The 12,084-nt window shown below is 48.7% G+C and overlaps 1 protein-coding gene across 6 annotated transcripts in view; it reads right to left on the minus strand.

The window, feature by feature from the left end:
* Positions 1 to 842: 842 nt before the first annotated feature.
* Positions 843 to 12,084, minus strand: part of TNS3 (tensin 3) — a 307,112-nt gene continuing 295,870 nt past the window's right edge. For 3 of the 6 annotated variants that reach the window (XM_023226391.1, XM_023226392.1, XM_023226390.1), the window contains 4 exons: positions 8,118 to 8,286; positions 4,805 to 4,873; positions 4,680 to 4,706; positions 843 to 3,889 (listed from right to left, as the gene is read on the minus strand). In XM_023226391.1, the coding sequence (XP_023082159.1) occupies positions 3,745 to 3,889; positions 4,680 to 4,706; positions 4,805 to 4,873; positions 8,118 to 8,286 (410 nt within the window). In that variant the 3' untranslated portion in view covers positions 843 to 3,744. Of the gene's footprint in view, positions 3,890 to 4,679; positions 4,707 to 4,804; positions 4,874 to 5,494; positions 7,735 to 8,117; positions 8,287 to 12,084 lie in introns of those variants that run through there. The other 3 variants (XM_023226394.3, XM_023226389.1, XM_023226393.2) reach the window with 2 other exon arrangements.

Consider the following 12,084-nt stretch of genomic DNA (forward strand, 5'->3'; position numbering starts at 1 on the left):
CCACTCTCCCAACATAGCTGGGTGAAATATCTCCTCTGTGTCACCTCAGAGTGGAAAGCTAGAGTCTCTGGAGGCTGATCATGCAGGCAGAAAACTGCACAGGGTGGCAGGGGATGGCAGCTAACTGCAATCTTTATCTGTCCATAACCAAATGAGCCTAAAGCATTGCTTCTTTTCTGATTTGCATCTGAGGGAACGAGGTTAGATGAGGTACCGTGTCCCGTCACCTCACTCACTCAGGAGGGGACAGGCCCAAGAGGGCAGAGAGTCAGTAGAAAAGGGCAAACTCCCTTGAGGTGGGGAGGGAGGAGCCTTGGCTGGGGGAACAGAAGAGGCGGGTGACACTGGCTGTCTCCAGAATCTGTTGATGTGTAAGTGAATCCACCAGAGTTTCAATATTCAGTTTTAGTGCCCACTTGAATAGATACTGGGAGGTCCCTCAGGAGGTGGCCCACTTCAGGGGTGTGTTCCTGCAGCCAGTGTGTGTGTAGGGGTATTCACAGCAACATCGAAAACATGTCAGGACCCATTATCAACACTGCATTGTGGTTAATCTTCAAAGATCTTTGAATATAACATTTCAAAGGTCTCTGGGCAGAAATCTTAATATATTCTTGAAGGCAAAACATTTGTGACTTTATAACTGAATCCACTGATTGTAAACACACACACATTCATGAACGAGCACACACGCAGATGCACAGACACATGTGCAGAGATACATCTGTGCAAGCACATGCACATGTGTGCAGACACATATATAAAAGTGCACACATGCACACACACACGTGCAAACACACACAAATGTCCTTCAGGGCACACAAATACCATCTCACGGAGGCTTACCAAGTTCATAATTTTATTATACTCTGAATAGAGATGATATTTAAAGAGCAGAGAAAATGACTATACAAAGGATTTATAGAACATTCATTTACATACTGGATATATTCTTTACAGTATCAGAAAAGTAAAAATATGCACTAACAAGTAAGGCAGAGAAGACGACGTTACAAAGTATTTGATGCTGAGGATAAATGCATGGTGACTTTTAACATGGCTATAGCTTAACACTGGAGGAATACAACAATACGTTTTTTTACTGAGTAGTTAGTAGGACCCTGGCTATAATATGCGTTGGGCACATGAGTTCGTGAACTCTCCACATTTGCTCCCCAGGGCAGTATGCGCCTGTCCAGCGGGAGCCCTGGAGGCAAAATGCCTGGAAGTGTTCCTTTTCCTGTGGCCCTAGAGCCGGTGTCCACGGTGGGGGCTCTCTCACGGTTTCTGAGCCCACAGTACAATCTGTGATGACACACAGCTTGTTCTGTTTAATGCACATGTAACACAAAAGGAAGAAATAAACTTCCTATACCAGCTCTTCAGAAATCGTGGAAACTTGCTGCCTTTGGTTCCTCAGAAGGAGCTATCTGCTTGGAGCAAATTCCCTGATGCCCTTGACCACGTTTACCTCGTGTAAAAATCACACCTGGCCAATGAGTTCAAAAAGCATGTTTGCACGGCTTCCTGAATGCCGTCGAGGCATGGCTTCACGGGGGCCATCACGGGCACCCCAATATCTCTGTGATTCCCTGGCAGGCTGTTTCTCAATACTGAGACCCTCGTTTGCTCTGATTTCTAAATGAGCTCTCTCATCCTTCATCAGAAGGATAAGGGACCTGGCCTGCACTCTTTGGGTTAAACATGGGTAGGGACCATCTCAGGATGAGGACCTCTTGGGAAAAGTACAAACCTCTGCTCCCCGTGGCCACATTCCTGCAGTGGATGAAAAATCGAGATGCTAGAAGCCTCTGCCAAAGACATAAGGGTCAACAAGAGGATCTGCTGAAAATGCCAGCACCTCCTGACAGTCATGCCACCGCACGTTAGAGAAGGAGGTCCACAATGACCAAGGCAAACATTTGGCACAGAAATGAGGCACTTGGTTTGGTGCATCAATAGGAGCTAAAAAGTGGAATGGTCCACCTGCTTTCACACACACACACACACACGCACGTACACACGCACACACAACATCCACTGTGATTTGGCTGCTTCCAGCTCTGCCTGTTGCTAAGTTTTCCTCGGCCCCTCACTTTAAAGCAGAGTTCACAAAGCACACTTCCCAACCCCAGCTCCCTGACAGGAGCCTGTGACACCAGTGTGGCCTAAGACTGGGGACTTGACTTTTGAAAGCAGAGGGAATTTCTGGCTGGGTTGCAATCAGGACAGTCAGCGTGCCTGCAGAGCACCTGCGCTGCGAGAGGACGGAGCTGAGGCCTTATTCCGATGTGGCCCAGCCCCACCTCTCACTCTGGGGATGTTCCAGGGTCACAAATTCCCCCAAACCTTTGACCACGGACAGGTTCAAGCAAGAAAACCAGGGCTGGAATGTTGAAATAAGCCTGAAATACACTTGATTCAGTGGCTTAGATGATGGCAAACAGTGGCACTCAAAAATAGCTTATCAGTACCGGGGTTTCTTCTCTTTCTCCTCATCCTCCATTCTGCTCACACATGCCACAACCACACAGCATCCCCAGCAAGAACCCCAGGGTGGCAAGGAGGAGCACGAAGAAGGCTGATAAATGCAGGGGAACTTCAGGTCGTGCAGTGTCCGGCCTGCAGATCATTGAAAAGCCCGTGTGGGGGATGCTGAGTTTAAATCCAGGTGTTTCCCATCCCTCCTGGACTCTCCATCAGAAAGGAAGTCATCCACAACCGGGGAAAAACATTCCAATGAGTAAAACATCAGGGTAGGTTGCTTGAGGCAAAGCCACCTTTGGGAGGCACTGCACATGGGAGACCCACAGTCCACTGCACACACTTTCGGTGGCCAGGGGCCTATGGTGCATCCTACGTGGGGACAAGCCTCGCAAAATCACAGCTTGGCAGGCTGCAGCACTCGACACTGCTACAGTATAGCAATGGCAGATTATCATAAATAATTTGGCATAAGTAAAATATAAATTACACAGAAATGATATCTTTGTTCCTTCTTCTCATTTCTCCTCTCAGGGTCCTCACAGGCTCTCCCCAGCCCAGCTCGCCCAGCTCGCCACAGGTGAGTAGGAGGCACGGAGCACTCACCATGGTGGGGTGGGGTGGGGTCTCTAAATGTGGCCATTTCTTCCCACCACCCTCATCCTCACAGCCCATCACAAAGGCCCCTCGTTTTAGGCCCCGCTGTACTCCAGAAGGGCTTGACTTGCACAAACCTTCATCAAACATACGCCCCCTTCTCAGTTTCATTAGCATCTCCATCTTGGGAAGACCAAGGTGAGGGAAACTCCTGGCCTCGGGTGCAGCTGGACAGGAGCGCCCATGCCAACAGGCGAAGCATGGCAGTCACTTGTCACCTCTCCCTCAAGGACTGGGGATTCCTCATCCCCCAGAAATGCTGGTGTGCCAGGAATGTGGGGACCACCTCGTGTTCTGTGCTGTTTCCTTGCATGTCCCTTTCCCATGGAGACCCTAGGGGGTGGGGTGCACCCATGCCCAGCTTCTTCTACCCAAAAAACATATGGCTACAGAGATGTGTCAGGTAAGTCAGTTTCAGGAAAGGTCAATTCACGGTGATGTTGTTTGTTCTTGTTTTTGTAGAGCTGGAAGATCCTCTTTCCCCTCATGGGCCTGAAATGTCAGGGTTACTAGTTTGGTAAAAAGTAGGGGCCCCACCCTCACCCCACAGCTGTCTCCAGGGCTTTGAGAGGCATCGGTGGGTCCAGGGTGGGAGGTGGGCTCTTAGACCTTCTTTGGGGAGCCAATCATGACCTTTGATACGAAGTTGACAATGGCGCTGGCAGGCTGCTCAGGGTCATGCTCTGCAAACAGGTGGCACACATTATCCGTGGCACTGCCCTGCTTCCGGGCCACGAATCCAAAGACTCTGCCAAAGGAAAGTCCAGTTAGTGTGGTCCGTGTCCCACAAGGTACCAAGCTTCTACTTCCTCCAGCTGCCAGCGGCACGGTCAGGAGGAATTTTAAGTGGCATCTATCAAAAATCTACCAAATGCTCAGCACCCTGCTGGCCACCTGTTCATGCACTTTACCTCCAGCCATCAAAGACGCCTGTAATCCCAGCTGCTTAGGAGGCTGAGGTGGGAGAATCGCTTGAACCCAGGAAGAGGTTGCAGTGAGCCAAGATCACGCCACTGCACTCCAGCCTGGGCAACAAAAGCGAAACTCTGTCTCAAAAAAAAAAAAGATAAAAAAGAAAAGAAAAAAGAGGGACCTCTAACAGCTGCCTGGACTGGCTGTGGAGCAACAGTGTGATGAAGGCCCTCCTCCCTTGTATTTGGTAAATTTGGAACACCCGCTTCATCCACACGCCTGCACATAGGGAGCAATTCCTTCTAGCTGTGCAGACCTCAGCACTGCTGAGCCCATGCATTCCCAAATGGCCAAAAAGGCTGTGCCATCCGTCTCCCTGTATCTATGCTACAGTGTCATACGACACATGTAAATACTGCACATTCAGCCAACAGCCGGCAGAAAAGTCAATAGCATCCAGATCCTTGTCCATAATGACAACACTTTTACTTCCTTCTTTTTTAAAAGAAATTGGCATGGTGTAGTCATTTTCTTATAAGGCACCCCCTATGAAAATCTGGAATTCAACTTTAGAGTATAACTGTAGACAAGGAGAGCATGTAAAGAAATCCCTCCCAGCAACTTACTTTGAGGAAGGGCCATCTTTGATCCACCTTGCAAATTAAAGAGAAAAAGAGAGTCAGGTTAATGTTTTAAAGTAAAAGATAGAATTGAGTATACTCCTTGCTCAATAAAAATGCAAATTTCTTACTTCCTGTCTTGTGGATCCAAGGCACAGAAAATCACACTGTTCACGGGGTAATGCCTCCGAAAGAAGAGCCTGTTGGGACACAGGGGAGAGAGGATGGCTCCTGTTACTAGGGCTTTTGGGTGATGGGGGATGCACTGGGCAGGCTCTCCCATACATGAAGATTCTTCCAGCAGAAAACGTTTTATACTTTTACTCATCACTTGGAGAGAAGAAAGTATGTACTCATTCAAAGTCAACAGATGCCACGAAGTTGGGCAGAACAGTTGCTACCAGTAGACGGAAGCACCACACAGGCTGAAACTGTCAGCCGTGTGGAAGGCAGGAATCGGGTCAAGAAGCCCTACCAGGCCGGGCGCAGTGGCTCACGCTTGTAATCCCAACACCTGGGGAGGCCGAAGCGAGTGGATCACCTGAGGTTAGAAGTTTGAGACCAGCCTGGCCAGCATGGTGAAACCCCGTCTCGACTAAAAATACAAAAATTAGCTGGGCATGGTGACATGTGCCTGTAATTTCAGCTACTTGGAAGGCAGAAACAGGGGAATTGCTTGAACCTGGGAGGCAGAGGTTGCAATGGGCTGAGACCGCTCTACTGCTCTCCAGCTTGGGTGACAGAGTGAGATTCCACCTCAAAAAAAAAAAAAAAAAAAAAAAAAAAGGCCCCAGCGAACTGGAAAAGCTGGTGGGGTGTAAGATGGACACAAGGAAGCGCCTCTGGTCCTGCCAGACACTGCTGGCTGCAAGATCATGGGGAAACCACTAACAGCCTCCAGCCTCTAAGCCTCAGTTTCCTCACCTGTGAAAAGTGGATCATGATACCAGCCCACTCCTTCCACAGAACAGACACCCAAATCAGATGCAGTCACAGGTCTGAGAGCACTGAGTGAACAGTCAAGTGCTGTGCATGGAACATTCCTTAGGGAAGGACTCCACATGGTCACTGATATGACCCCCATAGAGACCCCCTTCCCGGCTCACCTGACAGCCCTTAGTCACTGACATGACCACCTGAGGCAACCTCCTCCAGCTCACCTGCTGAGCCCTTCCCTCCAAGAGTGCTATCCACCCAGTCCACATGGTCCCCAGAGGATGCCCATCTCAACACTGCTGTGTCCAGACTGGGCCAGTCTAGCTGGCTTTGGGGTCAACCCTCTCCTTCTGGGAATGACTCTGCACTGGCGCAGGGTAAAGCTCATCTGGAGATGAAGAGAGAGGCCAGGACACAGGCAAGCGCAGAGGCAGAGCCTGGGCGTGCTTCAATTCAAGGTGACCCTGCAGCCACCTGCAGCCCCTCTCAAACAGGTGCCTTTTAAGGCTCATTGTTGGTGAGAAGATCCCCCTTTTGTCCAGAATTAGCCAGTCTGAACTCAAACTTTATCTCTTACAATACGAAAGATCTGAACTGATGTGGACATGACCCATCTCCAGGCAGTATAAAGAATACAGGGAAACTAAAGAGACACAGAAAAAAGACACCTCTGACAAGGGCACATAGAACAGATCCTGTGAAGAAAGAACAGTTCTTCCAAGGGCAGTGGGAAGGAGGGAACAGTCAACATTGTGAGGGTCCTTAAGGAGCCCAACCCTGACCCTGTGTCTACCATGTGGCCAAGCTACGCCTCCAGACCCTGAGTCCACCATGCAGCCTAGCCATGTCCCTGATGCTGACCCTCCGTCCACTAGGCAGTCTAGCCATACTCCTGATGTAAGCCTGAGTCCACCACGCAGCCTGGCCACGTCCTGAGCCTGACCCTGAGCCCTCCAGGTAGCTGATCCACATCCCGGACCCCAAGTCCACCATGTAGCTCAGCTATGCCCCTGACACTGACTCTTGAGTCCACCGTGCAGCTGAGCCACACCCAATGGGAACCCTGAGTGAGTCATGTAGCCGAGCCATGCCCCTGAGTCCACCGTGTAGCTGAGCTATGCCTGACACTGACCCTGATTCCACCATGCAGCCAAGCCATGCCCAACTGGGACCCTGGGTGAGCCATGCAGCTGAGCCATGCCCCTGACGCTGAGTCCACCATGCAGATGAACCATGCCCCTGACCCTGAGTCTACCATAAAGCCAAGGCACAACCCTGACTCTGACCCTGAGTCCACAAAACAGCAAAGCTATGCCCCCTGAACCTGACCGTGAGTCCACCATACAGCCGTGCAGCTGAGCCTTGCCTGTGACCTTGACCCTGAGAACACAGTGGGGCTGAGCCACGCACCTGACCCTGTCCCTGCGTGTGCCACACAGGGCACTTGCTGAGTGCCCTTTTCATTTGAGACACTAAACCTTGAAATAGGTATTTTGGTGCAAGATTGAAATATGACAGCATCAAGAATTGATGTGTCAGGGGCACTGAACAGGTCTGACCAGTAAAACCCATGCTCTGCTTTGTGCTCACTTTTTCCAGCAGGTGAAGGGTGATGAGCAAAACCTGCCTGAACTCATTTATTCCTGAAGCTACGGAGGGGAAGATCCTGCCTTCAACCTCCCAGGTGTTCTGGGCATATGATGAAAATGTCCTGCGTCTAAGGACATGGACACCACAGAGAGGCATGGGGGCCTTCTGGGGGAGCATCCTGAGAAAGAAGCCAGGCTAGTCTGGGTGTCCCCTGCCAGCCTCTCGGCTGTGATGGCTCCTGCCATCACGCTGCTGCCACAGTTGATGCCAACGTGCCTCCTCAACCACACAACACAGAACAAGTGCATCTGGACTGCGCTGTTCTTAGGCCACAGGCTCCACTCAGGGATGGCATTCTGGAGGGAGGGAGAGAGGAGCAGCCCTGTGGCTGCTCTGTTCCATGCTTGTGCTGGGCATTCAGTAAAGGTCCACGTTGAGAACATCGGCTCCAGTGTAACTGGCTCAGTAACAGCTCTGGCCTAAGTCATCTGCAATTGGCCAATGGAAATAGTACATATCAAGGTCATACTCTCACCTGAAAGGAAATGACCCTCTGTTAAAACAACAGGTTCCAAGATCAATGGATTCTGATCATATCAGAGTGTTTTCAAAAAACTGAGTTAAACGATTTTTTACATTTGCAATTATGTGTGTAATTTTAAAACACCAAATGTCTTTTTATTATTTTATTTTACTGATTTCTAAGAAAAATAACCTTCAGAACAAATGCTAATAGTTTCTATGTGGTTCCCAGGATCTATTTAATGAGAGAAAAATGCCTAGACAGGTCCTGGGTGACTCATGACCTCAAGCACGGCTAACGATTTACCTGGAGGACTACTCGCACTAGGGAAGAGCAAGAGGAAGGTGACAGCCCCGCCCCTGCTGGATGGCTCCTGCCTCCCTCTAGGCACTCACTTCCTCTGATTGTCTGTCAGGGTGATGCCCTGGGCTGACACCTTGAAGTGCACAACCGTGGACACAGGGGGTGGCTCCTGGACCAGGGTGATGCTCAGGGCCTTCTGGATCGCTTGGTGGCCGGTGAGGGACTCCATCTCCACGGAGTTCAAGTACCACACGTTGCAGGCTGGAAGACACCAAGGGAGACACATGTTAGTTGCAACTACTGGGACAGGTGTGTCCTGTTAACACACAGGCAGTTGCTGATGTGCAGACTGGATTCATGAACGACTTGCGCATGTGACCTGTGCTGGGTGCATGTAGGGCAGATGGCCTTTGCGCCTAATTCTGATAACGTGAAAAGTGAGTGCTCCAAGGATGCACTTGCCCCCATGTCAAGGCAGACAATAAGTGAGTTACTAGAGCAAAGCAGACCCGCCTGGTGTGGCTTTGCCTTCCCACCAGCCAGAAGGAGCTTTCTATTTGCCTTGCAGCAGTATTAAACCCTCGTGTCACAGGTGGAGCCCAAGGCACCTTCTCTGGTCTCAGGATGGGTATGGACAACAGTCACATTAGCACGAAACCCGACTACTGTTATAGGTAAGGAGCCCAGAGGCCCCTGAGAAACATCTGTGAGGGAAGCATGTGTCCTGGAATCCTGGTTGCCGAGAGAAGGAATGGTTTGCAGTGAGCTCAGAGAACAGGCTGGAAAGAGCCAAAAGTGGCCCGGCCTTGCCTGTGTCCTGGCTCCCCATGCTGCCAAGGGAGGGCTGTGGATCTTGTCCCTGACCATCTCCTCTTGCGAGAAGAAAAACAACTGGGCTCCATAACAACTCTTCTCTCCCTTCTAGCCTGTGACCCTGCAGTTCAACTGCACGTGTGCCTTCAGGGCATGGGTGAAATTGAGGTGTTCCAAGACATCCAGGCTCAGCCTGAAGCTCATTCATTGAAGGAAACCAGGGCCTCTCCCGCCCAAAGGCTGAGTAGGCTTCCTCCTGAGGAACAGAACTGCCCTCACTCACTCGCCCCCTATCTGCTATAAGTCCCTGTAAGTGATCACGTGGATGTCTTAATTCCACAGTTAAAGGCCTCTAAAGTTTCACTTAACAGAAAAAGAGTGCTTCCCCATAGTCTACAGCAACACGTCTCGGCACTCAGATGCACAGTATGCGCTGGGTGGTGCTGTCTCCCTCGGCCATGTCCTCCTTGGGTTGGCAGCCCTGGGGAGCAGCTCCATCTTCTCTTTGCCTTTAAGTCTGACTTTTCAGAACCAGCAAGGGTCATGCCTATTGGCAGGTGGTTTGACAGGTGTTTGACAGGTGCACAGACAGATGTGCTGGCAGGTATGTTGGAAGATGTTCTGGCAGATATGTTGGCAGGTGCACTGGAAGGTGCGCTGGCAGGTGGTTTAACAGGTGTGCTGCAGGGGGCACTGACACACAAGACCACAGATAGGCTAGGATGTCCCTGGGTGTCACAGTGCAGGGCGACTTATGAGTTGCTGGACCATCCTTTCTCTCCACAGCAAAGGCCACAGTGTTTATAGCTGGAGACAATCTGAGGAATAGAGCCCACTATTTTTGATGATCACTTAGTGATATGGTTTGGCTGTGTCCCCACCCAAATCTCATCTTGAATTGTAGCTCTCATAATACCCAAATGTGGTGGGAGCAACTTGGTGTGAGGTAATTGAATCATGGGGCAGGTTTTTCCCATGCTGTTCTCATGAGAGTGAGTAAGTCTCATGAGATCTGATGGTTTTATAAAGGGCAGCTCCCCTGCACGTACTCTCTTGCCTGCCACCATGTAAGATGTGCCTTTGCTCTTCCTTCACCTTCCACCATGATCATGAGGCCTCCTCAGTCAAGTGAAACTGTGAGTCCATTAAACCTCTTTTTGTTTATAAATTACCCAGTCTGTATTAATACAGATGTGTCTGTATTAGCATCATGAGAACAGACAAGTATACTTGGCAATATTTATCAGGTGGATCTGAAATGCCTAGAAGTAACCCAGAGGTCCTGCTCCTGAGGAGACTGAGAAAGGAAATATTCTATAATCACATGAGATAGTTAACCTGCAGGGAAAGACATTTGTGCCACATATTCATTATAGTGGGAAAAACCAGAAACACATCAGAAATGAGACAGGGGTAAAATTAGCCCCCTTGGTGGAATACCAAGCAACCAGCAAGCAGTAACCAGGAAAATCACACGGCAGCATGGAAAGACGTCATCAGCAATCAGCAGGGAGAGCAGAATAAAAACCACGTCTGATATGATTAGAACGGGAAAATGAAAAGCATGTGTGCATACAGATAGGAGCTGTGAGAGAGCCTGGAGAATTCAAAAACAGAATTCATGAAAGGGACAGTCCGCCTTTGATTTTATTAGCATTACTGTCATGTTGATCATGCAGTTACGAAAGAGAGAAAAAAGGGGAAATTTTGACCTAACTACTAGGAAAATTCCACAAAATTGGCACAATCTCAGTAAGTTCACACAGAACCACAGCTGCCACAACCCAGACCCATGCTCTCTTGAAGAAGTCACAGATGGCTTTCTGATGAGGAGTAGTCTTGCTGGCAATAGTTTGGTAGGAATCTGCTGTTTGGGGGATCTCTCTCCCCAAATGCAGGAGCTACGTCATCATTCCTCAAAGCAGAGAAGAAAATGCTGCCACTAGGGAGCCTGTTCTATGGAGCACACAGCAGCCAACTGACACCAAGTGCCCCAAAGCCTCTCTCCAGCAGAGAACAGGCATGCCTGTGCCTGCCTGTGATTGTCCAACTGCACCTGGTCCAAGACCATCCAATGCCACTTGACAAGTGCTCTTGGCCAGAGGTGAAGATTCAGTGCCCAGTGAGAGTTACCAGGAAGGCATCCACCAGACCCATGAAACAGAGCTCTGTCCATTGCTAGGCTGCTCTGAGAAAGGGACTTGATAACACAGAACAAAAGTCTGAGGCCCACATGTGGGAATTTTTCCTAAGGCAACACTTCAGAATTCAGAAAAAGAAATAATGCAGAAAGATGGTCCTCTAAGCATTGTCTGTGGTATTAAAAATTAGAAACATGCTAAATGAACATCCATAAGGTGGTGAATTATGTGATGGACCCTTGTGTAGCCATGAAAAAATGAGACCTGCATTACGTTTTAAAAACCAACTTATTATGCTAAGAGAAGAGAAAAGAATTGTACATGCAGCATGATCCCAAGTACAAGAAAAAAGGCAGTACAGGATTGGATCTGGTTGACATCAGGAGTGGTCTTTGGGCCAGAGAACACTGTACCTGCTGTCTACCCTTCTTTCCAACATTCAGGAGCTGCATAGGCGCAACAGATCTATGAGTAATTCATTTTTCCTTTCCTTTTATTTTACATTTTTAAAACTTAAAGAACATATATGACTTTATTTTAAAAAGTATACCTATCATATGCTAAAAAATGCGATCACAACATTTCTGGGAAATCTGTTAGAAGTCTACTAAAAAGAAATAAGTCTTTCTTTTCAGGATTGTATTATATTCCTCTGCTTCAACAAGAAACAATTAAGAAGCGAGGTTTAAATCACAAATAGAAATTGTTTTAGAAATTGGAACAAAGGGATAATGGCCTTAGTATCAAAAAAAAGGGATTAAACTGGAGAGAATTAAAAGTTTATTCCTATCTTTGTGAGCTGACTGCTAATATTTCTGAGTTTTGGCTTCCTGAATCTTTATAATGGGGAAATTGGACATGATCATTTCAAAGAACATTGCATATCCAGGAGTCTAGGACTCTAAGTGAATTAGGAAAACAGATAAAGTTCAGTTTAGGAAAGAAAACCCACTAAATTGCCGGAAGGTCATCAGAGATCGCAATAGTTCTACTATCTTGCTGCAGTGCTTATTCTGCACTGATTCTAAACATCTGCAGCCAATCCTCCAGGTAAAGACGACACCAACTGAGGATTGGTGACTGTGACAGCCTCACTCTTCTGGTG

This window comes from Piliocolobus tephrosceles, chromosome 8 (genome assembly GCF_002776525.5).
Source record: "Piliocolobus tephrosceles isolate RC106 chromosome 8, ASM277652v3, whole genome shotgun sequence".
NCBI classification, from domain to species: domain Eukaryota; kingdom Metazoa; phylum Chordata; class Mammalia; order Primates; family Cercopithecidae; genus Piliocolobus; species Piliocolobus tephrosceles.